Here is a 27,935-nt window from a genome sequence, read left to right as displayed (position 1 = left end):
CAAAGTAACTGATTTTGCTGAAGGAGTTTGGAGGCTTTGCAGAGTTTAAAGTGCTAACAATCAACTAATCATTAGTAATTTATGAGATACAAAACACGTTTCCTCAAAGTTTAAGTTTCTGTAGACAACAAATGGCTCCGCTCTACTAAAATGGTCAAGTACTGACATTTCTAGACTATTGATTAAATATCCATGAATGCATTTTAAACTGGATAAATTATAAATGGCGATTAATGAATAAATAATTAAACATTAACATCCTTACTGCAAAACCTGTGCTGCTGCATTATTTTATTTTTCATCTCTACATTCTGGTTTTCATTGGCCTGTTTACGATCAGATATAATTATTGGCTATAAAGCTGCAGATGAAAAGGTTTAGATATTAATTCAGTTCATGATTTTAAAGTAACTAAGTAGATTACATAGTGTAATGCATACTTAAGTAGGAGTAAAAGCACAGACTTGAAATTCTACTCATAAAAGTACAAGTACCCCCAAAAAAAGTACTTGGAAGCTAAACAATCAGTCAGTACAACAGAAACTATTAGATCAGATTTATTTCTGCTGCTTCTCCAAACTGGGGATGTACAGACCGCCATGTACTGTCGATAATACACTGACTTTGAAGAAGTACCTCATACAACCCTGATTCAAAAAGTCCCAACTGTCCCTTTAATGCTGATGGAGCCGTGATCTGAGCAACTGATGTCCACTTTTATCACCGTCTACGTTCTCAAAACCCTGTGTGAAGGATCAAGGTGATAACATACCCGACTCCAGCTGCCATCTCTGTATCCTGTCTGTACGCCGCTGGTCTAATGAACTGTGGGGATGAATAATTAATCGTCAAACTGATTAGTGTCTGTGTAACCTCATCAAGGCGTGTGACGTGACAGTCTGTGTCATTAGGTCTGATGCTACCATTAGTCTCTCAGCGTAAGTGCAATCAGGCCATATGGAGGAGAGGAGGGGAGCTCATCCTTCATGAGACAGTTTCTCCTCAAAGGTTTGATATTACAGAGTGACAGTCGCATTTTGGGGTCATGAAAACTGTGAGAAACACGTCTGGTATGAGAATGCAGTGAGTGAAAGTTCATCCGAGTGTGATGATAATGAACAAGGCAGCAGTGTGTTTCCACAGAGTTATTTCTTTGTCCAAAGCAGACTGAGCCCCTGCTCTAATCTGGGTTATCTGGTTCTAATCAGCTTAGCCCACTGCTACTCTCACTGCTGCTGCTGCTGCAGGGTGGGCACTTTCTGTAGTCTTTATTCTGCGTCTGTCTCCATTCATACATACACCTGTTGAAGTGTAGCAGGGAAGTTCACTTTCCAAGTGTGAGAGCTTCATTCAGAGTCTTTCCTGGGAGTCCTGTCCAAAAAACAAGCAACAACCATGGCTGAATGTCAAGAGATGGGCTCATCTGAGGGGACACCTGCTGCAGACATGTACCCCAGAAAGATCCTGGAGTACATGGAGGGATTCCTCATCTCCAAGGTAACATTCACATGTAGAGCACACACACACATCTTCATGGGTCATGTACAGGGATGCAGGGGCAGCATGGGGTGCCAACCTAAAAGATGCAATGAGGAAGACTAAAGGAAGATAAGGTGGGTTACTGTAGTTCTTAGATTAACTTAAAATAACATACATTTTCAAAAAATTATGAAAAAGTGCCCAAAGTGACGCTGTCAGTTTCCTTCTTTTGTTCAAGCAACAGTCCAGAACCCAAAGACTCTTCATTTATTGTCATAAATGACAAAGTGAAGCAACAAATTCATTTATTTAAGCAACTGGAACAAGTAAACGTTTGACATTTTTGCTTGAAAAATGGCTGAAACAATTGATCGATTTTCAAAATAGTTGGAAACTAATTTTTTTTCGATCAACCAGAAGATTAACTGAATAATTGTTGCAGCTGTACCTCTGCTGTATGATCCTGTCAGCTTTGAATCAATGTTGTTTTCCCTACAGCCCAGTATGTCTCCGCAACATTTTCCATTGTAATGTACAGAATTATTAATTTGTGACATTGCTGCAACATTACAGTTACAGCGTTACTCAGTTATGTTCCTTCTATTAGACACAAATTTGGTTTTCATTTTATTTATTTACTTGCTTTTGTTCTTTTTCATTAAGTAGATACACATTTATTTATTTTTGTTTTTTTATTTAATGTAATTTTGTCTCTTTATTGGAAAATTTTTCCTTTCTTTTCCTTTTCCTTCCCCTCCCTTCCCACTCAAGGAGATATTTACTCTTGCTCCACTCTGTTTTCTCTCTCTGTCTCTGTTTGACTCAGGCAGTGTTCTCCTGCTGTGAGCTGGGTGTGTTTGACGTGTTGCTGAGTGCAGAGCGCCCCCTGTCTGCAGAGGAGATCAGTCAGGCGGTCGGAGCCAGTCTGGACGGCACACAGAGGCTGCTGGCTGCCTGCACCGGCCTGCAGCTCCTCAACACACACCAGGACAACGGACGAGGTCAGCACACAATACATGCACACTTAAACATAAATTTAATTTTTGTCTTCTTGTCACATTATCAGTTATTCATTACATTGTCATTTGCTGCATCACCTCCGTCTCCCACATGGACATGAAAGGTCAAAGTTCGTCTTCTCACCTGTAGTGATTCATTCACAGTTATCTCCTCCCTCTCCGTCTCTGTCCAGTGTGTTACAGCAACACAGAGCAGGCCAGTGTCTACCTGACCCGCTCCAGTCCTGTATCCCTGTACCAGTCCATCCAGTACAGCTCCAGAACCATCTACCTCTGCTGGCACTACCTGACGGACGCTGTCAGGTCAGTACGCTGAGCACAGACACCAATCGATCACCAATCGATTAACTGCTGTTAAGAATTTAATCAATTAAGAACGTATTCAATGATAATTAATTAATCATTTAGAAATAAAATTAAAGCGCCTCTTTTGACATTGTTTTGTCTGGTGGTGGCATTAATTGGCATGGATTAATTTTCAATGATAATTGAAGGAAAATGCACAAAATTTGCGACCCAACTAGTAATGACTGATGTGTTTTTACATCTTTAATGTGTTTTATGACATAATCACCTTTTCCCAGTATCCCTCTGGAAGTTAGTTAGTTAATTAACCCAGTGGGACCAACCAGGGTCTTTGGATGACTGGACAAAATTGCATAATTCACAGGGATTGGTTGAATTTGCATTAATTCTTCATGGAGGGACTGATTTATCAACCAAACCTCAGTTTCCAAGAGATATTTTCTGCAGTAGCTTGAGTATTTTCAAAAAGCGTGGTGTTTTCCTTAAAATATTCTACAAATTGTCTTTACAGTTTGTGATGTCGTATTCAGGTACTGTACCTTTAAGGTGACTTATAAGAATCTAAAATTATCTTGCATATGCACTTTTGTTAGTGACTAAATATAATTTTAAAAAGGAACTTGGAGATATAAAATGCTGCAGACTGAGACAAACCAAAAGAGCAGGCACCAATGAACAAATACCTGCTTTAATAAATAGATCAAGGTTCCCAAAGAAAATCTAAATTGTGCACAAGTATGATGTAATGCAATGAAATGAGCAATCTAAGAGTAGGATCACACTCAGGTGGGCAGTGTGGAGCTGTGAGAACTGCAGGTTTGATTTGTAGATGTGGATCCCCGTCCCCCCACCTCCCTGTTTGAACAGCGTCTCAAGATGGATTTGAGTCTCATTGTAATGTCTGAGGGAGGACAGCCAGCAGCTCTCAGGCAGACAGCGTGACTGGATTCACTGCTGCTGACGAGTGAAGTCCATCTGCGAGAAACACAGAAAACACACAGACGTGAAGATAATAGCTAGAGGACAAAGGCACCTTGGATCTAAATGACTCATTCTTCTGTGTGGGAGCAGAGTGCAACACAAACATGTCAATTTACCTAAAATAGACAGAGCATGACTGGGAATTCCTGTCAACACACTCTATTGTATTGATTTTATCTTCTTCACCTGGGAGATGAAGCTGAAGGAGATTTTAAGCCGTGAAGACAAGTGAAGGATAATGTACAGTGAGCAGGTCTTTATAATGAAATAAATCCTGTGAGGATGAAAATTCATTCATTCATTCAATAATTGTCCGTAACCACTTATACTGAAGGGTCTCGGTTGACTTTCTCAGCTGATGGGTGGCGAGAGGTGAGGGACACCCTGGACAAATCACCGGCTCATCACAGGGTTGACAAAGAGAGACAACTATGGGCGACTTAGAGTGAGCAATTTAACCCATTAACCCTATTAATAGGTTAATACGGTGAAAACATTAACTTTAAAATGATTTTATGGCCTTATTTAACAATGGTGACCTGCTCACTGTAGATTATCCTGCTTGTTACATGGTTATGTACCAAAAATATTTATAAAATTATGAATTTTAAATGATTTTATTGCTCCTACAGAACTTATGATCAGAACAGTGTCCATAGCAGAAATAACAGACCTGAGAAGAGACCTGTACCTGTACTTGAGTTCAGATCTTCAGCACTCTTTCCACAACTGGTTAACAAGTTTTGAGAGAGAGAAAATATTTTAGAACCGTCTGAAAACACAAAATATGGGGTCCATGTTGCCCATGTTTGAAAAAAATGCTGCAAAAGTGCCCTCCTAAATGCCCCAGTGTTAGATAAAACATGATAATTCCCCTCTAATGTGCCCGATTCCCAAGACATCAAGATAAAGTGCCCTCCAGAGTGCCCTTCCAGTGGATAAAATATAATAAACTGCCTTCTAGAGCTCCGTTCTAGTGGAGAAAATGTGGTTAAGTGCCCTTTAGGGTGCCCTGTACAGTTACTGGAAATTTGTGCTTTGGATATGATACAATTTACTTTTTTTTAAACTTTTATTTGAAGATGTTTCCAGCTCTGCTTTGAACCAGTTCTGAAGAAAGGCCCTCATAATTTGGTTGTCATATATTTCTGTCCCTGCCTTGTTCTAGAGAGGGAAGAAACCAGTATGAAAAGGCTTTTGGAGTCAACTCAAAAGACCTGTTTCAAGCTCTCTACAGGTAAGAAGGTGTCTTTGTTTAACACACACACACACACACACACACACACACACACACACACACACACACACACACACACACACACACACACACACACAGTCAAACAGATGAAACACACACTCATTTACATTCCGTCTCTGTCTCACCATCTTAAGCCGGTCTGTCACTGTCTTCTCTTTTCTTCCTAAAAAACAGACTCCTGGGATTTATTAGGAGGCAGGGCATGTGTGTGTGAGGGAGAGGATGTGGGCAGTGATGTGAAGAAGCTCAGAGCAGAGAGAGAAAGAGAGAGAGAGAAAGAGTATATATCTGCCATTGTCCTTGAGGTCTCGTGTGTTTATAGTATCCAGTGCCCACAGTTTTAACGCTTCGCTGATCTGCTGGTCAGCAGTTTTCAGGGGTCACACACTGAAAGTTTCACACTTTGTTCGCTAATAGATTTTGATCAGCCTGCCTGAGGCCCTGCGCTGCAGAACACTGCCGGTCCCAGAGGAGGAACAGAGGCCATCAAAAACTGAAACACAGTGGAATGACTCGCTAAACAGCCTCCATTCTTGTCCCGATCAGAGCAGGATTTGGAAAACCACTGTACATTAATGGAAGAGCATCTGATGCACACAGCTGGAGGATGAAACAGACGTTAAAATGCACATTTTCATTATTATTTCATATCTGAACAATACATTTTGTCACACTTTTTGCCTTTCACTTCAATTTCACTTTCTTTCTAAATTAAGTAATAAATTATTTTACACAAATGCATCATTTTAGATTTTTATGTCTTCTTTAAAGGAGAAATCTGTAATATATTTACCGTAACCTATCATAAAATGATGATAATATGCCACCAGAGATTAAGGTAAAATGCTAAGTTGAAATACTGGTTACTCTGACACCAAAGTTACAGTTTTAGGAGAAGTAGATGTTTATATCGGTTAAATTGAGCAATATGTTAATGAAGTTTGGCAGGCGGTGAGACGGGCAGTCACTGAACTCAAACTCCTGTGAGTGTGTATTTTCAGAGCAGTGTGCTTTTTGTTTTCAGGATAACGGGCTTAGCTTTGCATCGACAGACAACTGACAGTTATGAACAGATGATCAACTCACAGTGTAGGACTTTTCTCCATCTGTTATTGTCAATTTACAATACAATGCTTGTCTTATGCTCGCACAGTGTTTCTGCAGCCTGCCTGAGCTTCTTCAAGTCTGGGGAGGAGGGGTGGGCGGGAAACAACGGGCTGCAGCCATAAATCAACTATTAAATAGGGATTCAACTTATTTGATATCTGGTCTTTGGCTCCAACTCCCTATCTGGACTGCAGTAACTCATTTTTTGACACACAACAGCTGCATATTGCTCCTTTAATATAGAGCTGTAAATGGAAATACAGAATGTACATTTGTGACAAGTTACCTCTTCACCAGGTAAGTTATCACACTATGTGGGGAAGATTGCATTATATTCATATATTTATATAGCCTCCTATGGCATGTTTATGACAAGCTATGTTGTCTGGGATAATGTCATATTGTTACAAAGACAACTCAGGCATGTAAACTTTGAATTAAAAATGACGTTATTGACCCAGTGACGCTTCATAGAGGTTATGACAGTGACATGCAGTATTACGCACGCCCCTTGAAACAGTGTTACTTATTATTTCCGTCTTTGCCATTTTTGTTCACATTTCCTTCTGACAGGCAGCTGATGATCTCACAGAAACCGGCTCATTGAAAAAACATGTATGCAAAATGAGAATATTCAAAATATGAAACCTGCACACATAACTTAATTCACCCCTGTGGAGACAAATTTGCAATTCAGCTTTAATTGATTGAAAATGAAAATACCAGAAAGACGAAAAAAAAAAAAAATTCAACACCTGCGCACAGTTGATTTAATGTGGAGAAGCAGTTGTTTGTCCCCGCTGATTTCCCCTGTGAATACTGTGGGTAAATTAGCAAGAGGAAACAACCACTGAAGTCATTCACTGGATTCAGGGAGCGCTGTGGAAGGAGCAGGATGATTCAAAGCCGGCTGGATGACTCACACTCCTGTTTACTCATCGCCATTTAACCAGCCATGTACGGCACCTGAATAATTTACAGCCAAGTCCTGTCCACAGCTTGAATTCTCATACTCCAGAAAACAGAAAGGATTTGGAGTGAGGAAAAGCAAGAGAGCGTGGATTTAGAGAGGCTTTGAGATTTCAAAAACACACAAGACATAGTGAGAAGTTTAATGCTATATATATATATATATGAAGGCTTTTTATCCAAACAGGGTAGATGTGTCAGACGATTTGTGTCATTTTAAATGCATGTTTCTGTATTTCAAAAGTAGGAAGAGATCTGATACTGAAATAGTTATAATACATTACTTGATGTGGACATATGAATTCCCTGAGCTTCCATGAAAATAATCAAAACTAGAGCATGAAATACAGAAGTAAACATGTCATGTGAAAAATGTAGTCCACTAATGGAACACGGTTAATGATATTAAATGTAATTTTTTAAGAATATCGCACTCATTGATTGAGTATGGACACGTGGACTCTTCTACGATTGGATTCTTTAGGATTACATGTTTGGTCTGTTCAACCCACGTACAGAGGCTGTGAGTCCTCTGCAGCGGCTGTAGGTTCACCTCCCTCTGTCCGGTCATGTCTGCAGCTGCCCCGTAAAATTAAAGAGGCTTAAAAGCTTCCAAAAATATTTAAAGAAAGAAAGGTTTACATGTTTGAACAAGTAAAGAACAGTTATTCTAGCCATGAAACCTGGGTTGTCCTAATGCTGTTAAATGCACACTATGAACACAACTTGACAACATACCATTCTGGCAATTATCACACCATTTTGTACTAAAAAAAATATATGTTTGCTGACAAAAGTAAGTCAAACTGCAACTTTGTAAAGCTACGGCCTACTTCAAATGTATGACGTTGTGCCAAAATGTCCAACTCTGGCACCCTCCTGTGGTTACATCAAGAAAGAGACAGTGGAAGAGACAGATCAGAGGAAAAGGACACTGAAATACGTGGACAGAAGCATGGACAGAAACATGAGACGACAGGGTCCCAGATACAGACACGTAAAATGCAGCACCCCTACCCCTCCTTTATAGGAGCAAACCCATATTGAAAGAGAATCAGTGTTTCAATGTAGTCTTTTTGTGTCCCATTGTACTTATTCTGTGTCTCTTTGCAGTTGTTTTGTGGGTCTTTGTAGTTGTTTTTTCTTTCTTTGTAGTTGTTGTGTGTCTCTTTGTGGTTGTTTTTGTCTCTTTGTAGTTGTTTTGTGAGCCTTTGTAATTATATTACATTTCTTTGCGGTTAATTGATTGTAACTGAGTGTGATTTTTATATATTTAAGTTTTCTGCACCATATTGTGCCCAACCCAAAGCAGCAACAACAGCTAGGATGGCCACATGACAAATCAATAATAACAATTGCAGAAATTCAAAAAAAGAACATTCAGTTTCCATGACAGAAACATCTTATTATGTTGAATACAGCGTTCTCTGTCTTGATTGCCAAGCATTATCTATAAATCTTCCTTTTTTCAAACAAATAGTTCCTCATGTCACTGCATAAAGAGCAATAAGGGAAATAAGACACAACAACATCAAGATCCCATGAATTGCTCTTCAGGAACAACTTTATACCTCAGTTGCCAGTGGAAGGGTGCCAGTTCTTAATTAGGCACAAAGGGACCTCTGCCCTCTCTTCAAATTAAAAGTTAAATCAAATTAAACTTAGTTTCTGTGTAGAAATCATCTTTGATTTGAATGTAGTTCCTGAGCTTCGACCAAGACCAAATCTCTTCTTTCCATTGTTCCTTATGGATCTTGTAGTGGTTTTTGTTTGACCTTTGTGTGTCTTTGTAGTTGTATGATTGATTCCCACAAAGAAATGTCAGACGCTCAGGCCCAGGAGGCTCCTGACACTTCGGTCCCCCGAGCCTGTGCCTAATGATACTCCTGGTCCCGTTCCATTTAACATAGCAGAGCCTTTCACCCTGACTCTGTTTGACCTGAATGGAATGAACCTTAATTAGTATCACTGATCACACAAAAATATTCACACAAGTGGAAGGATAAGTGAGGAACTTTGTATTATTGTTCAGTTTTTGCTCAGTTAGTGAACATTTAACATTTACAACATTTGTTGTACAATTTATTCTTTAATTTTCCAGCCCCCTTGACATTTTTGTTTGATACCTTTGATAGCTAGCCAAAATCTTAGACACTTAAAATTCTCCCTGCACACATCAGATATCAGACTTATCTTGAGTCCCGCCTTGTGTTTTGGCAGATTTTTGTCAAAATGGCTGCCGTTAAAAAAGGGTGTCAGTGTGGAATTAGGACACAGTAAGAAAGATACACACATACAATATTACACTGATAATTGATGTAATTATCTCCATTTTGTTCAAGGACACCAGTCAGAGTGGACCATACTGTCCCTCTTTTCTTTTCTTATTGCTCATAAGATGGAGAGGACACACCACAGTGATCAGGCAGCCATGAAGCATGACTTTGACAGTGGGTACAGACATGACAGAGACCTGCGGGGATGTTGAGGAGCACAAGACATGTCTGTGCAGACAGATCATAAGCCATGATGATGTTATAATGATGTATATACAAGGACGAGAGATAACAAGGCTAAGCGTCTTTTCCTCAACATGACAGGATGAGATAGCGTGTGTGCAAATGTACTCAATCGGGGACAAAAGGCGCTCCAGATGTTATCGTCGGGGGGCATTCAATAACTTATGTCCAAAATGTTCTCAAATTGGAGCTGACAGTGCTGCTGTTTGGCCTCACAGTCATTTTGTCTTTTCACATCCGATGTAATCAGAGTCTGGAGCCGCGACAATGAGTCACTTTGAAAGTTTCTCTGGAGGTCACTGTGTCATCTGAAGTTGTATCAGATGGCTGATCACAAGTTTGGATAAATACAATTCTAGTGTTACAGAACAGAGGATACTCAGTGTGTGTGTGTGTGTGTGTGTGTAGCCCCATGGCAGGGCAGAGTGGTGGGTGATGAGGTGGAGATTCCTCAGAGCAGCAGCCGTCACCACAGGCTCTTCTATTCTGCTGCACCCTGTCTGTCTCTCACAAACACACTGTGGTGCCACGGGGAGGAACTCTGTGTGTGTGTGTGTGTGTGTGTGTGTGTGTGTGTGTGTGTGTGTGTGTGTGTGTATTTGTCTGTTTATTGTGAGCACAAAGCAAGTAGCCCCCAAGGTGACAGCCTACAGAAAATGACAAAGAAACAGTGAGACTTAAAGGAGAAACATGTCAGTTGGAACCATATACAGTTCATCAAATAAGTTGAAATCCTTTTTAATATACAGTCTATGGTTGAAGAAAGTTGTTTCTCCCTGCCCCCTCCTCTCCAGACTCAAGGAGACTCAGGCAGGCTGCAAAAGCACTACAGGAGTGCAAGACGAGTGCAACATTATAATTTGTCCTACACTGTAAGTTGATCAGCTGTTTATAACTGTCTTTTGTGTGTTGATGTAAAGTTAAGCCTGTTATCCTGAGAACAAAAGCCGACTGAGTCGAGTTTGAGTTCAGTGACTGCCTGTTTCACTGCCTGCAAGACTCCATTAACATATTGCTCAATTTAACCGTTATAAATATCCACTCCCTCTAAAAGATTATTAATGATTTCTTGAAACAGACATTAAGTCAGCAAACATTCGGCATTAATTTGAGTGAAACAGGCAAACAATAACACAAGATATTGGTTGGAATAGAAATTAGAAGGTAGGCGTTGCGGCTGTGATGTCACTGGATTCAGGAAGAACTACAGGCTGCTTCAGCTTGGATTTATAGTCTCCACATCTGATTAGCCAGTGGTCATGCTAGATGAATATTTTTGTCACATACAAGGGTGTTGAACTGTGTAGGGATTGTAAAGATGTTTACCTAGGGGTGATTTTAATCAAAAATTTTAAATATGACCACTGTTGTCTATCAGTGTCTAGTCAGTTTTAGAAAATTCAGTATTGTGACAAAGCACCTGTGCTAATAACAGACGCAAAACAACAATTCCCCTGATTTGTTGCCATCAGGGGCAAGATAGACATACAGAAATCTATTATTTTGTAATTAATTCCCATATATGCTGGTATCTTAGTCAGTGCTCCTCTGGCAGCAACACAGTGTCTCTCCGTCTCCCCTCGCCTCAGGCAGGAGACCAGTGTTGAGCAGGTTACTGAAATTTAATAATTAGTTAGTTACAAGTTACAAGGGAAAATAAGTTTGCATTACTTTTAAATGTCTGCTTCAATTCTCTTATCAATGCACATACAGGTATGTTATTGTAATGTAGATATATTATTTAATTTTATTGTAGTTATTATTATTTATCTATGTTTTTTAAATAAATTAATTTATTTTAAATATTTGAGGGAGGTTCATGCCTTTATCTATAGGACAGCTGCAAGATATGACAGAAAAAGGCCACAGACAGGAGTCAAACCCACAGGCACCGCAGAGGACTCACAGCCTCAGTACATGGGGTGAACACTCTACCAGTTGAGCTACCTGGCCACCATACTTAGACTATTTTAGTGTAGCTATAATATAGTGAACTGACTCATGACCCCATCCCCTCCATCATATTTCCGGCTGAGACACGTTTAATGTCCCCACCAACTGTGGCATGAAATATTCACCAGTAGTCCCATAATACTCTGTTTTTGCCAGCAAAGTAATAGCTATAGGCTAGGGTGGTGATAACAGAGCAATATGGTCGTAGGAGTCACAAGCTCACCTGCAGTGTGCATGTAGCCACTCATGCACAGCGCCGTGAGCAGGAAAAATCTGTTCTCTTGGTCAATATAACACAGACTGAAAAATTTATTGCTTCACTTGACTACACTTACCATCAACACTAGACATCCACATGAAAAGTACTAAATTTTGCCTTCAGATGAAAAGGAGGCAGTCCTGACTGCTGACTTAGAGGCTGTTTTTTCCCTCTGTGTGTGTGTGTGTGTGTGTGTGTGTGTGTGTGTGTGTGTGTGTGTGTGTGTGTGTGTGTGTGTGTGTGTAGGTCTGATGAGGAGATGGTGAAGTTTATGCAGTTAATGAACTCCATTTGGAACATCTGTGGTAAAGACGTGGTCACGGCCTTCGATCTTTCGCCTTTCAAGGTCATCTGCGACCTTGGAGGTAAGTGTGTGTGTGTGTGTGTGCACGTGTGTGTGTTTATCGAGTCAGCATATCTAATTTCCATAAGGTCATGGGTTCACAGCCATTAACATTTAAAATTGTTGGAGTCATGTGTTAACTGAGACAGCTGGCTGAGCTGCACACACATATTTACACGGTACAGTGTGTGCAACACACACATAGTCAACTGTGACCTTTATTATACCCCCCTCAGCCTCGCTGAGTTAATGACTCTTAGTAAATCAGTCAGCCTTCTCAACACACACGACTCAAAGTCACCTCCACCTGGAGTTTCCTGGAGTTTCCTGTCACTGTTTCACTGTTGCCAAGTACCAACATTACTGTGTATCTGTCAGAAAAAATGTCATTACTGATGTTAAATTCATGTTTTTTCCTTCAGAGCTGAACAAATACAAATACAGTGTGCAAACACACGAGGTTCCTACTAGTTTTTAAACTTCAGCGCTCACTTACTCAGTGTGAGAGATGTGTGTCAGCTCCTGAAAGGAAAGTGTTAGTCAAGGGTTCTTTGTAATTCAAAGAACTGAAGAGTTCTTCAAAGATGGTTAAGATCAGTGAAGAACTCTTTCATCAAAGGTTCTTTGCACCATAACATAAAAGGGTTCCTGGTAGAACCTCTTCAGTGAATTCTAGTTAAAACCTTTGGAATATAAAAGCGTTTTTGATAAAATCGTCTGTGTGGATTCTAGATAAAACCTTTAGACTATAAAAGGGTTCTTGGTAGAACTCCCTTGTTGAGTTCTAGATAAAACCCTTGCGATATAAAAAGAGTTCTTGGTAGATACCCCTGAGCGGGTTCTCGTTAGCACCTTTAGAGGGGGGAAAGGTTCTGGATAGACCCCCAAACAGAGCTCTGGGTGGAACCATTTTTCAGTCTAACAAGAAAATTTTTTTCAGAAATAAAGACTTGTTGACTGGTCGAGCTTCTGTAACAGCTCTCACAGACAGAACGCAGAGGAGAGAGACAGAAACAGCAATGCAACCCTTGGTCACTACCTTTTTATAGAGTCCTGACCTTAAAATTCACACGCTGTATTGGCTTGCGCCGACACACCACTGCCCAAAGGCTGATTCCCAGAAATGTAAGAAAATACAGGCAGAGGGCAGGGTCTCTGAAGATACCGACACCAACACACACTTCCAGTGAGTCATAAGTGATGACTGACAGGGATTATTTTTATGAACCTCGACAGAGTTTTTCAGGAAAATCCTGCACAGTTTGCCTTTAACAAGGCTGGTGTTGTAAAAATACATGCGTTTGTTTGGAAGCTGAAACAGAGAGTTTTCAATAAAAGCACTTGAACCGTGTGCTCCTCTACACTGAAAACAAAATAAGTGTTCACACAGAGAGATGGAAGCAACAGAGCAGAGCTTTGACCTGCCGAGTGTGAAGTATCTAGCCATGTCTGTCACAACAGTCTATTTATTTCACCCCTCTTGCCAGGTAATAGCTGCACCGCATGAGTTTGTAGTTGGACAACACAGAGAATAAAGGAATGTAACAAAGGTTTTTCTGTTGCTGCAGCATTTCAGCGAGAAGAGAGGACTTAAATAAATATATGTTGTATGTTTTGTTGAGTTGTGTACTTACATTATCCCAAATGTTTCCAACATTGGTTAAAAGCAGAGAAATATGTAATTTACTCAAGGTAACAGTGCATTTCCTGCTAGCTGCTAGTTGCTATTAAATTTCCTGGAAAACACAGAACATGTCACATCAGAGACTGAGGAAGGACGCTTGAATGTCACTAAATAACATGAAACAGCCCAAACACTTTAAGTACTAACAGGGTACATGCAAAAGAAAACAATGCACATTTAAAAATAATCATCAAACGGTTGGTTCATACTAAAGTCCTGCCTCTCACTGGACAGATAACCAACCGAGGATAATTGTTTGGTACCCCCTTAATTTGCCCCAAGAAATGCCCCTGCTTCTGCCTGAGTCGTGTCAGATTTTAATCAGAAATAGCAGTTGTTACAGTTGGAAAACAACTCCCATGATCCCATGCTTCTTCACGGCTTCGTCACAGTACATCTTTATTGTTGTTTTAATGTGAGAGAAACCCCTAATTTACAGAATTTACATAATGTGCATTTAACAATCTGAAAACAGCGTTTTGTCATGAATCTGCATCATACAAAGTGTATGAATGTGGAGGAGTCAGTCTTCTTTGGAGAAAAAAAAAGGAAAAAAATAGCTTCCTGACTGAACTCCACTTTGTAATCTTCTTTGGCAAATCAGATTTATTTATAAAGTGCTTTTATACAGCAGGTGTCTTACAAAATGGTTTTACGCAGAGAGCAAAGGGCACCAGGATGAAAAAGTGAGGAAAAAATAAGACTGAACAAATACGACATGAACTCGCGACGTGAGGCCAGGGCTTCCAGAGACACGCAGAGAGACGAGCCGAGAACAGAGCGACATCAGGAACAAAGAATTGGGGAAAAAAGTACAAATGAATTTTCATCTCTTGCTGAAAACTAAATACGAATAATAACAGCTTTTGTCATGTCGATGTTGCCAGTTCTTTTTCTTTTTGTCTTTTTAACTGAACTGAGAGCTGAACGGTGTCTCCAGTCATGTACTCCTCCATCAGTTACAACTAGTAAAAGATGGATAATAATGGCAAATTTTAAAATGATGCAGTTTTTAAGAATAAATATATATGGTTCTATACTTAGAGATAAATGATCAAGTTCACTATCCATTAAAAAAATTCAGTATTAATGTCTTGGAGAGTGCCAACTGTGTTAAATTATGTTAAAGGCTGAGATGGAAGATTGAAGACGTTCTGAAGTTGTTGGAGGCAGGACAGTGATTTTTGATTTAAGCCAGAAAGGACTGCATTGCAGTAGTCTGGACAAAATGAGTGCATAATTTTCTTTTTCCAGGACAGTGAGCAGGAGCATCAGTTTGGACTTTTTTTCTTGGTGTTACTGTTTTGACCAATTGCCCATTTTATGCTAATTCAGTTCAAATTAATGCCAAATGTTCGCTGTATGAGTAAGTGTCAGTGAGTCGTAAGAAATCATTAATAATCTGTTAGACGGAGCAGATTTTTCTAACAGCAGAGGACAAGCACTGACTGAACTCAAACTCCAGAGTGTGTATTTTTGGAGCAGTGGGCTTTTGTTTTCAGGTTAACAGGCTGAACTTTACATTGAAAAGCGATTTCCAGTTGATCGACTTACAGTGTAGGACTCGTCATCGCTTGTTACTGTGAAATTATAACGTTATTCTCATCTTGCACTCCTGCAGATTGTATATTAAATAGGATTTCAACATATTTAATATGCCGCTAAAAGCCCACCTCTCTATCTGGACTGCAGTACTCATTTTTAGATGAGCAACTGAAAAAAAATATTTACATGCATTAGTGAGTGTCCATTTTCCTCTGTTTTAATTATTTAAAAAGTACAACATTTGAGCACAGTCGAGCAAAGAAACAGTAAGTGGCTCACTGTACCAACACGACTTGACACCCATGGGTGGCCGCCTCCTGTGTGTGACACCTCAGCTGACCACACAGGGGAGCTGTGAAGCCACTAAAAGCACACGTACTCATACACACACACACTCGCGTAGACACAGACACACATCCAGGGCAGTCGTCTTCCTGTCTTTCCTCTCCTCTGTGAGTTCCTCAGCATGAGGTGGTGTGTGTTCATGTTTATGCATTAAGGTGCTTCACCAAAAAGAGTGCGTGAGGACAGCAGGGGTGTGAAGGGAGTGACTGCAGCGTCCCTTTAAGACTTTGTCTCTCTCACACAGCATCTGTTGTGTCTTCACACACCTGCTGCTCAGGTGCTCTTTCTGTCTCTCTTCCTGTCTGTCCAAAATCAAAATGAAGTATCAGCCCACATTCGAAGTCTTCATCGTTCATATGATGAAGGTGGTTTGTTCTATACTGGATGTCTGCGTGAAGCCCTTCACCAAGATTTATTTTAATGTGACATTTAATACAAATTTCATTTGTATGTTTGGTTTAAAAATGAATAATCAACTTAAAGGTTACTGCAACTCTACGAAAATTATATTCAAGGTTTTGAAATACAATGTTTTTTTTTTATTATTTTTTTTTATGTAAATAGCCATCTGCTTCATGCTGCTGCTGCGTGTAAGAAGCTGAGTTATGAGAAGAAAAATATTCACATCATTTACATTAGAAACATTGATGATACCTCAAACTTTTATCAAGAGTAAAATCTACTTAAGTGGGTTAGGGTTAAAATATATTATTATATTAAAATATATGTGTCTGTGATTTTTTTTTTTCCCTTTTCCTTTTTTTCCCTAAATTTCACCACTTATTAATGAGTCATCAATTATCAAGTCGCTCCTGATTTGATTTGTTACTCATTAACTAATGGTTCACTAGCAGTTAGTTCCTCATTCATCCCTGGTAATGATTACATTTTTACTGGCCAAGTATGTGGACACGACATGAAGCTAAAGACAAGTACAACTAAACATAAAAACTGACTACACTTCCCACAATGCATCTTTGTCACATCTTAAATGCCCTCGTCTTCCAAACTCCATTACCCCAGTGTGTAATGCAGGATCTCTGTGAAAATTTTATGTCTCGAGCCCAGGCCGAGATAATCCTGATAACATCTTCTGAGCACTGACAAAAATTCCTCCAGAGCCACAGAAGTACATTATACAAGTGTTTGTACAGGCTGAGGAATACTCCCCATTGTAGATAAACTGATCTTGATGTGTAAAATCAGCGGAGTTCCCCTTCAGTGGTTCCTCCACACAGTCGAATAAGCAGAATGCAGACGCAGTGAATAGAATCCAGTTGCTGACAAACTACTAATGGAGAGCCTGAGATTTATCCACATCCAAACATACTTATCTGCAATAAAAAAAATACATAATTCCCATCACATAGTGGTGCATTTGGATTAACAATTAAATGTGGGGTGTCAACCTCAATTTCATCCAGACGCAGCATCAGCATTATAGTTGCACTCAAAGGGTCGGTTGTACGTATAAGACTATAATTGTATCTACTTCTTATCTGGCATAATTGCCTCTGCATTCAGTTATTATTTGTTTTAGTAATGCAGTAATTTAACCACTGATACCTATCTAAAATGTGGACATGTTTCCGTCAGTCCACCTCAGATGAGCTCAAGTCCACAGAGAAATCTGGCTTTTGCTTTGTATGGTAGAGTCTTAACTCGCATTTATAGATGCAGCGACAAACTGTATGTACTCATGACACTTTTCCAAAGTGTTCCAGAGCCCATTTAGTATCCTTTATACAAGTTTTGTGAATCTTTTAATAATATGATGGATTTTAGATGGTGAAATTTCTAAATTCCTGCAGTTTTATGTTGACAAACTTTGCTCTTAAACTGTTGGACTATTTTCCCACACAGTTTTTCACAAAGTGAAATGTAATTAATTACATTCTGCTTTTATTTTTGTTTTACGCAGCGTCCCAACTTTTTTGGACTTGGGGGTTGTACATACCAGATAACAAAGACAAAGTAAATATTCAGAAAACTCAAAAAAGAGAAGGAAAACAATACTAATAATATACTACGAGTATAACACAAACGCCCATCAAAGGATTTCATCAGCACACAGAGGCAGCCAGGTTATGTGTTGTGTTCGGTTTCGCTCCTCCTTGCTGCTCTTTGATTTTTCTCCTCTGCTGACCCCTGTCTGATGCACGAGGCAAAGAGTATCTCTCTGTTTCTCTGTGTCACTTTGTGTGTGTGTGTGTGTGTGTGTGTGTGTGTGTGTGTGTGTGTGTGTGTGTGTGTGTGTGTGCGAATTTGTGCATGTGTGAAAAAGATAAAGCCCTGTAAGAATACACACTGATACAGTAGCAGCAGGTCATGTTAGGAGGAAGGCACTACCGAGCTTGACAGTTTGCCCCGCACACACACACACACACACACACACACACACACACACACACACACCCACACACCTATGTCTGTCTGGCTTTGTAGGTTTGTCAAAGTGAGATCCTTTGATCCTGTATTCCACCTCAGTGCCTCTCCATCACTCTGCTCCATTCATACTTTCTTCATCCATCTCTTTCTCTCTATCTGTCTCATACACTTTCCCTCTCACTCTCTCTCTGTTTTATATTCAGATTGCTTTATGAAGCATGAACGCTGATAATAATGCTGCCAAGCATCAACTTGAAAGATTCATATTTTCACATTAAATCCCTGTTTCCGCCCCTGCATGTTTGTGTGTGTCTGTGTGTGTGTTTGTATGCTCATTTAATTTCCCTATTTTCCACTCAAATCATCATGTCTGACCTGTGCCCTAAAATGAGTTCCAGTTTTCCCTGGGGACAGTAAACAGAACAAGGCTAAAAGTCAGTAGCCCGAGCTAGCAGCTCTGTGCGGCCCAGTCTCATTCCCCACTCGTCACATACAGACGATTTGTCAGCGCCCCTCTGCGACTCATGCAGAAGTGGACGGTACGAGTTTGCTGCTGAAAGCTTCATATGCGGATTTTCAAGTGACTTCAAAGTAAACCCATCCGCCGCTGTTTAAGTCGCCCCAGGCAGTTGACATGACATAATAAGGGAGAAAATTCCCACTGGCAGGAGGTGGGGTGGATGGATGGTTAAAACAAACTCAGGACCGTCACCCAGGAGACAAGGGGTTTGTGTCCCATGTGAATCCAAAGCATTATTAAAACTTGTAAGGCATGTAATAACCCCAAACACGGTGTCATCCTACACCTAACCAAATACTTTTTGTGCCTAAATCTACCCAAACTGCATCTGTTTCTCAGCTTTACTCATGTGTTATATAACAGCTTTCTGACAGAGACAGCTAAAGGGTACCTCGTGCTCCAGTATCAGACGCTGAGGGGTGGTGACAAAATGAGAATGTGTTGCTCTCTGAGGCTGAGCTACATGCTAATGTCAGCATGCTAACATGCGCTGACTGGTAATGCTAGCTAACTAGAATTTATCCTCTGGGGACCATGAATGTCTGTACCAAACTTCACTGCAATCAAACCAACAGCTTTTGAGATATTTCACTTAAAAACAAAAATGTCATCTTTATGGTGGTGCTAAGGGAAAAGCCAGGGGATCACCAAAGACTGTGGGGTTTATTCTCTGGCGACCATGAATGTATATACCAAATTTCATGGCACTGCTAGCATGGCCAAAGACATATTTGCAAACTTAAAAAGGACCAACACACACAGGGAACTAATTAACCATTTAACCATTTAGAGGCACACAGAGGCCAACTAATTTTCTAGCATGTTTTCTCCAGTGGAAAGGCACCCTAGTAGACAACTGATCACATTTTGTCCACTGGAAGGGCACCCAAAAGGATATTTTGTTATGTTTTGTCCAGTGGAAGGCATCCAAGAGGGCAATCTATCTTGTTTTGTCCACTGGGAGGGCACCATTGAAGGCACTTCATCACATTTTCGGGATTGGAAGCGCACCCTAGAGGACACTTTATCATATCTTGTCCACTGGAAGTTACTCTAGAGGACACTTCATCATGTTTTGTAAACTGGAAGGGCATCGTACAGGGCAATTTATCATGCTTTGCCCATTAAAATGGCACCCTATAGAGACTGTGAAACTCGCAAAGAACGTGAAAGGCCATATCTAGGCGTAGAAACAAAACAGCCTCTATGTAAGAGGACCGTTGCCCTCTGTAGATATAAACAGCTTATTCTGAGGTAACAAACACAATGACTCTTATTTTCAGGAGATTATACACTAATGAATACTTATGAATAATGCCTGCCTTATTCTTCCAATAGAATATGTAATGAATCACACACTGGACCTTTAACATGTAAAGGTTCATAAACTAATGTATGAGAAATCAGTTTCAGCCAGATAACAATCACATTGTGTGTATTTGTGTGTGTTTGTGTTGTTCATTAGATTAGATTCCTCAGTAGGATTCCTCGACAGCTAGCTCTGCCCTGTTTCTGTGTAAAGCGTCTTTCTCTCTCTCTCTCTCAGTCACTCTAAATTCAGTTCACTTCAGTCTGCTTTATTGGCATGAATGTTAGATGAACCATATTCCCAAAGCCGCCACATACAACGGAATACAAATCATGCAAATAAATAATGGGTATATACCTGAAAGCATCTGTTCCACTCGTGTGAGTTTGTGTGTTGAGTGTGCGTGATGCTCTACCTCGTTAATGAAGGTTGTGTGTATTCATTGCTCCGTAACTAAATGTAATTCTCTCCCTCTCTCTCCCTCGCTCTCTCTCTTTTTTCCCCCTCTGCAGGCTGCAGCGGAGCATTAGCCAAGCAGTGCACGTCAGCCTACCCAGAATGCACTGTTACGATCTTTGACCTCCCCAAGGTGGTGAGTACGTCAAGGGAACACTTTGTCACAGAGGCTGACCAGAGGATAAGCTTCCACGAAGGTAACGCCATTACGACTGGGCAAAATCGCTTGACATTTATGGTCATATACATCCCGTTCAAGTGCAGTTACACACACACACACACACACACACACACACACACACACACACACACACACACACACACACACACACACACACACACAGATTTAGGTTTGAAGCTTTGTGAAAAGTGAACTAAGTCAAAATTAAGACCGAACCCTCTGAGGATTGATTAGTATCCGACATTTAGTTCTGGTGTTAACATGCAGTCTGTATTTGACTACGTACATTTACATCTTGTATTAATAAATGTTCTTTGGCTCTGAATTCTGTCTGAATTGTGATTGGATCTCAATATGCAAATCACATAAGCAGAGGCTGGTAGGATTATCAACAAAGGGGGCACCTTGCCAAGAGAAAGGAAGCGACAGTGTTTTGCCAGTGAAGTGGTTGCTTATGATGCCAAGAAGAGTACAGTTAGGAGACCCTTCGACTTGTAGGAAGCGTGTCCTTAAAGACTCACCGATCAACTATCTTACCGACCTGTGATTGGCCAAAGCCTCCTTCATAGGCTAGAGTTTGAGCCAAAGGGAGGAGCAGAACACTAGTTCTTTCTCAGACCACTTGAATTACATTACACTTAAAGCTACGGCAAGGAACTTTAATATTTTGTTGACTTTGGAGCGCCCTGTGGACAACTACAGCTGCTTCATTTTGGCTAACGCACTACTCACTGTAACTTTTCTTGGCTCGTTTCATCTGATCTGATCTGATCTCAATATAGACACTCCTTGCGAATGGTTTTGTTAACTTATGTAGGTCTCAGTAATAAACTGAGATTGTTTCAGAACCAGTTAAAGGTTGTTATAAAACTTTTGCCCCATGATGTCTGTTACAATCTGGCTCAAGGAATGCAACAAGAAGGGGAGTCCATACAAGGGGTTAATGTAAAAACAAGAATAATTTATTAACCTAAAGCTAAAACAGATCATAACACAAACCAAAAAAGACCACAAGCTGGATGTCAGCTGGAGGAAGGGAGGGAGCCAGAGTGAGCAAAGGGCCCAGCTTTTAAGCTCAGAGGCCCAGGTGAGCTCAATCAGCTGATGACCCTCCCATGTCAGCCAGTGGACAGCTCCAAGCTTAGGGAACCAATGAGGAGCCTGTCCATTATCACCTGGAGACAAGAGGGGAGGGGGAGGGGAGAAAGGGCAGACAGGAGGGAAAAACAAGAAACAAGCTCTTTTCCTGACTGGCACGTAACACCCCCACCCATTTAAGTTCAAGGTACCACCTTGACATGTGTAAAACAAGACAAGGTAAATACCAAAACTAACATTTCTCCAAATTTTAAGCAGCCTCTAGTACCAATTACGACAGAATGGTTATTACAAACACTCCCACATGATCAGTGACCTGAATCTACAATCCCCATCATCCCCTCACCAGATACGAACTCTCACACAACAACATTGGATCCTGAGGAGCAATTTAAGGCTGAGGAATTACTAATAAGAGGCAGGTTATGCAAATATGAGCCATATGAACAAATTGTTGACAGGTGTACAGACTTTCACATGATTTTAATCCAAGAGAGTGTCAAAACAGTGTTCAACTCAGATGATGGTTTGGCAGGAACACAAGTGAGGTTTGTGGTCAGCAAGACACTAGGCCAAATCCACATGCCCAAACTACATGTCAGAATGTTGTTGTTTTAACCTTGTCAAGATAAATCGCCTACCCCAGCTATGAAGATCCACATGCATAAGATCCACTGGTAGACTATAGCAGACATAGATTATGATATTCATGATTTCATTAGTGTCTAATCACAAGAAAGAATCATCATGTTTTTGTCACCTTAGAATGAACAATACCCCCCCCCCCAAAAAAAATGCAGTGGTGAGCCATTAAGTTTAGTCTTTTCATGTATAGGTTTCTATAGAAGTAAAGTTCATTTTCTGGATTCCCTTTTTTTAATGTCCCTTTCCTCTAGGATTACAAATACAAATAAAAACAAAGTGCTACTTAACACAACATCTAATGAACTGTAAAAGAAAGTGAAGGTTGACTGTAATGAGCAAATTACTGGCTAGCTGCGAGCACTGACACGCCTGCAGCGAGCGGAGAGCGCAGTGGTGGAAGGGACTTACGAAGGCCCCATTGCAAGCTGTTATGACGAGCCCAAGTGCACGCAAGTTACTCGTTGCGAAGTGTACACACACACACACAAACACACACTGACACACACGTCATTAGCCATATATATCTGTATATATTTTACCAACGGTGTTCAGCCGGGATGGTGGCGGCTTCAGAATTGACATATCACAGCGCTTCAGCAGGCGGCGTGTCTCTGCCGTTATATTTAGTTATGTGGAAGAACAACACAGTGGTGGACTCTGAGGGACAGGAGTGAAAAAAATAGAAAGGCACCAGCTGTTTGCAGTAGGGCCATACTTGCCAAACTTGAGTTCTCAAAAATAGAAGATTTCAAACCCAGAGCTCGGGGATATGGTAAAAAATCTGAGTTTCATACACTTTGTTTCCTGCAGTCTGGTGACTTTTAAAGAATGAAAATAACAAAATAATCAAATTAATGAGTACACTTTTTTTTTTTGCAAACAGATAGATCTCTTTCCTTTCCCCTGAGGGTTCCGCAATCCCTATTTGAGAACCACTGTTTTAAGAATGTTCCCCAGCCCTCTCTGATCTGATCACAGCGTGAGCCTGCAGATGTGGTCTGGCTGATCTGATCACAATCTAACAGTAATGCCTTCTGTGTGGATTTAAACCAGCAATTTTTTTTGTTTCTTTGTTTTTTTTAAGATATCTAGATGGATAATACACAGTAATACCAGGTGTAAATGGAGACATGATGCTGTATGAAGACAAACACAGTGGCAATTTATAACACAGTATTTCCAGCACAATAGCATACATTCAGCAACAGGTAAAGGATGTCTTGGATTTATATCTTCGCACAGATATTATCCGCACCATGATAAAAAAGTGTTGTGTGTACTCTTGTTTTCAGAAGAATAAGTACAGATCTCAGAACCTGTGACATTTGAATACCAATTAAATCACCGGTGAATACTTTGAGATATGCTCCTCTGTCTGTCTGCCACCATCAATCTTGTTTGCTTCTAAAAACATCAAGAAATGACAGAAAACATCTTTTGAAGATATTTTCTTTCATTTATGATGCAATGACAAAGAAGATGAGCCAGTTTATAACATACACCAACGTTGTTTTTTTAAAAAATCAACCTATTACTGTTTTTTCACACCACTGAAATGGTGTGAGGAAATAATTTCAAAGTGTGTGCACTACACTGTTAGAAATAAAGGCGCACATACAGAGAACATTTTTATATTCCAAGTGTCTTACCTAGAACCTGTCAAGGGGGTTCTACCGAGAACCTTTTTATATTTCAAGGATTTTATCTAGTACACTCAGAGGGTTTGATCCAGAGTCTTTCCACCTTCTAAGGGTTTTATGGTCATCATAGTACTAAGAACCCTTGATGACCTCTTGACAAAAGGATTTTAACAGTCCTTGAAGAACTTCTTAATGGAACCCCAGTCTTACAAAGAACCCTTAAAGAACTCTTTCCTCAAAAAAAAGGGGGTTTTCAGAAGCAAATAGTTCTCTGTAGAACCTCAGTGCTTCAGGAAAAACCCTTTTAGAACCCTTATTTATGAGAGTGTGGGTTTGCAATTAACCTTTCCTAAGCCCCGCCCCTTTTTTCTCTTTGATCCAATAACAGATGAACAAGCTTGGTACCTGGTGGAACCTATGATGTAATCTTAAGTTAGCTAGCATTTTGCTAACATTAGCAATAAAATGTTACTAGCTAATGATTGATTAGCTGGCTATTTGGTCAGTGTTTTGCTAATATTAGCTAATGTAAGGTGTGACTATGTTGCTTTTACAGAAACAAAAACATAAAGGAGCCCAACACAGAACATATATTACAGGAAACAGGAAAGGAAAAAGCTGACCAAAGTTACAAAGAGGGTCAGTTTAGTTCAGTGTGTGTACAACATTCAGTTAATAAACAATGAAGTGTAACTGATGTGAAAATAAAAGCAGAAAAAGACGCTGCTGATGCTGTCACCATGCGTCTGCAGACTCACACTGAGCTGCTGCCGTTGGACTGACAATATTGTGCTCAAAACTGTCAATTTATATCTCACGCTTTGTTGTGTCGGCTCTCCAACGCAGCAGCTAATGTGGAAACAAACAACAACAAAAAAGTTCTCAGCAGCCTGCGATCTTGAAAACCCAGAGCTGAAATAGTTTCCTGCCTCTCCTGCTGCTCTCATAGCCATGATAGACTGGAACACACTGGGAGCTACAACATGGAAAACTTGAAAAATGAAATACACAGATTTTGTGTCAGTTTTTTTATTTTATGTTATGCAGAACTCTGTGTGTGTTATTTTGTATTAACTTTGTGGTCATGCAGCTATAACAGACTGCAAGGACATGAAATTGAGTGAAAGACAAGCCAGATACACTGATTTTATTCCTGTTTATGGGGGGTTATAAACAGCAGCAGTGTTATATGTTGTTAGTTCATATACTTTTGACATAATTTGATCATAACAGACATCACTCCTTTGATTTAATTATGTTTGAGTAAGTAACCACTTATAGAATTACTGGAAGGCTTGTCAGCATAATTAATAATTATGTGAAATAATTAAATCAAATATACCAGCATCTTAGCAAGTCTCTGAATGCATCTGAATGTTGTGTTTGTATGTGTGTGTGTGTGTGTGTGTGTGTGTGCTTGTATGTGTGTATATTCAGGAGACTTCTTCAAAGACCCCCTGCCAGAGAATGACCTCTATATCCTCGCCAGAATCCTACACGACTGGACCGACGAACGCTGCGTAGAGCTGCTCAGTCGAGTCTACAGAGCCTGCAAACCAGGTCTGTGTGTGCGTGCGTGTGTGCGTGTGCGTGTGCGTGTGTGCGTCTTTGAGTGTGACGGGGATGAGTACTTTTTTTTTTCTTTCCCCTGCTTGAAATGAGATGGCAGATTGTATCCCACAATGCAGCTGATCCCAGAAAAATCTGTCCTTCTGACTTTGATCAAAGACAAACTCACACACACAAAAGCAGCAGACGCTATCAGGAGGCTGAAAACCCTCTCATGTGTTTTTGTGCGTGTGTGTGTGTGTCTGAGTCCGTGTATGTGTGTGTGTGCATCATAACAAAGAAATAAAGTAAGTAGGAAAGCCTAGTTTTTTTCAGGACAGAGAATTCAACCTGTTACAGTATGAAATAGTTTCTTAGTGCAGCCAGATATTAGAAGTTTTCAACAGCATTTTTACCTGCTGTAGTAGTGAACACACTGGTGTTACTGATAACATAAACAGTGTCTTCAATCCAGCGATCAAGGCAATACAATGCAGCAATTACAGCAAGCAAACATAGCATGAATTTTCATCAGCTATGGTGGTTCTTTAACAATGAGGAAAACTATGTCTTTTATTACAATGTTAATTTGAGAGACCCCTCATGGCAGAACTTACATATTCTGTGTTCAATATGTTGACTTTAAAATGGTAAACAGACTTGATCTACAGGAACAACTGAGCTTTGCTAACACAATGGTTGAATCAGTCAGAGAAGCTGACCTTTTGGTCCGGCCTGCAGGTGGCGCTGTGTTGCTGGTGGAGGCGTTGCTCTATGAGGATGGTTCCGGCCCGCTGACAGTGCAGCTCTACTCCCTGAACATGCTGGTGCAGACGGAGGGCAGAGAGAGGACGGCTGCTCAGTACGCCGCCCTGCTGGCTGCAGCCGGCTTCACCGACATCCAGCACCGCTTCACTGGGAAAATCTACGACGCTGTGCTGGGACGCAAAGAAACATGAGACACAAAGAGACATGAGACCAATAGGTAATGGTACAAGTGTACCAGGACTGGGAAAAATGTTTCTACTGCTACAGTACTACCTTGTGAAAAAACCCACCTCAAGTTTCCTCAAATAGAAAAGTTTTTCACACTGCATGACATTACCATTTCTTTCACTGAATCTGTACAAACTATAAAATGTTGAAACTAAGGCCCATTTTTATGGCTCCTCTTTGTAAACTTTGGGGACTAAAATAAAGTTCTTTGGTATGAACAATGCTTGGTTTCAAAATATCCGTTTGCAGTGGACCCTTATATGATTAATAGAGCTGCTCAGCAGCTCAAATTGTGCTCCACTCAGAATCAAGAGCAAATTCGATGAAATTGGATGGTTTAATCCAGTATTGACGATGCTAAACCTGCAGGCCTCTGCACCAAATCTTCTTCTTATTCACGGCCTTCACAAATTATTGGATTGATGCAGGAATGTTGGACTCTGCCTGCTTTGATCTTGAATAAATGTGGCTGTTGAGTAGACTGAACACTGTAAACCCCAGTTAATCCATGACACAGAATAACGTTTAAATTAAGCATATTTTAAGCGTTTAGCATATATTTTGATATTTTATAGGTAGTTTGATAGAACTAATGAAGGGACAAAAAGAAGGTTGTAAAAATAAGTACCGAATGTTTTTATGTTCACAGGATTTTAAGTCATTTTCTGTTCAATAAATCAAATATTTTTTGTTCACTGAAAATGTAATAAATTCAATAGGAGCAGTTTCACATACTGTCTTTTTAAGCTTGTAGAACATGTTTTCTCAAGTTCAGTTAACTTAATTCACCTGGTTTTACAAAACAAAAATGAGACTTTAAACAAATTATTCAACCTGTGTTCAGTTAACCGACATTTTTAAGTTGAACCTGCTCAAAATTATTCAGTGCACAATAGCTGTTTCGTCTGCATGCTGTTTGCAATAAGCCTTTAGGCTGAGTGAGTGAACTGGTGATTCAGAACCTGTTACATCAAGCCATTATAGCTGAGCACATTCACTGTAATGCATTTTAAAGAGATACCGTCAATAAATGTTTTAATTCTAGGATTTTTACCTCTAGGATCACCTTGTGCTAAAAAGCTTGTTGAACATGACGCCTGATGTAACTACTGAATGTACTGAATTAAACATGGCGCAGATGCTTTGCATTGATACAAATCAATCTTTTTTTTAGTATTATTATAATTAAAGGAGAATTACTATTTGTTCTGACCACCGAACCAAAAGTTTAAAATAACTTAGTCTTAGTCTTTTTTCAAAAACCATTTTCTTTGTACACTGTATTGTGTTGAACAGGTAGAGGTAGCCTGTTTTAGCTTCTGTACTGCAGGCAGTTGCCAGCACTTTGGTTTTTATCAGTCCAGATATTTAAACAAACAAGCTGAAA

General features: G+C 40.1%; 1 protein-coding gene across 1 annotated transcript; it reads left to right on the top strand.

Moving 5' to 3' along the window:
* The first annotated feature begins 649 nt into the window (after positions 1 to 649).
* asmt (acetylserotonin O-methyltransferase) lies at positions 650 to 27,592 on the top strand. Its single transcript, XM_084725361.1, has 8 exons — positions 650 to 1,497; positions 2,306 to 2,480; positions 2,672 to 2,801; positions 4,954 to 5,022; positions 12,097 to 12,215; positions 20,497 to 20,637; positions 25,442 to 25,564; positions 26,294 to 27,592. The coding sequence occupies exons 1-8, from the start codon at positions 1,396 to 1,398 to the stop codon at positions 26,509 to 26,511; spliced, it is 1,077 nt and encodes a 358-aa protein (XP_084581487.1). The 5' UTR covers positions 650 to 1,395; the 3' UTR covers positions 26,512 to 27,592.
* The last annotated feature ends 343 nt before the right edge of the window (positions 27,593 to 27,935 follow it).

The sequence above is a fragment of the Lutjanus erythropterus genome, chromosome 8, assembly GCF_056507025.1.
Source record: "Lutjanus erythropterus isolate fLutEry1 chromosome 8, fLutEry1.hap2, whole genome shotgun sequence".
NCBI lineage: Eukaryota > Metazoa > Chordata > Actinopteri > Lutjaniformes > Lutjanidae > Lutjanus > Lutjanus erythropterus.
Note: the sequence above shows the minus strand (reverse complement) of the source record. Positions and strands in the feature narration are given on the sequence as shown.

Bases quoted from the DNA above. Each gene is read 5' to 3' on its own strand.
- asmt (XM_084725361.1), top strand. From the start codon at position 1,396: ATGGCTGAATGTCAAGAGATGGGCTCATCTGAGGGGACACCTGCTGCA. The intron at 5,023-12,096 runs GTAAGAAGGTGT...GTGTGTGTGTAG, and splicing joins CTGTTTCAAGCTCTCTACAG to GTCTGATGAGGAGATGGTGA. The intron at 25,565-26,293 runs GTCTGTGTGTGC...TCCGGCCTGCAG, and splicing joins CTACAGAGCCTGCAAACCAG to GTGGCGCTGTGTTGCTGGTG.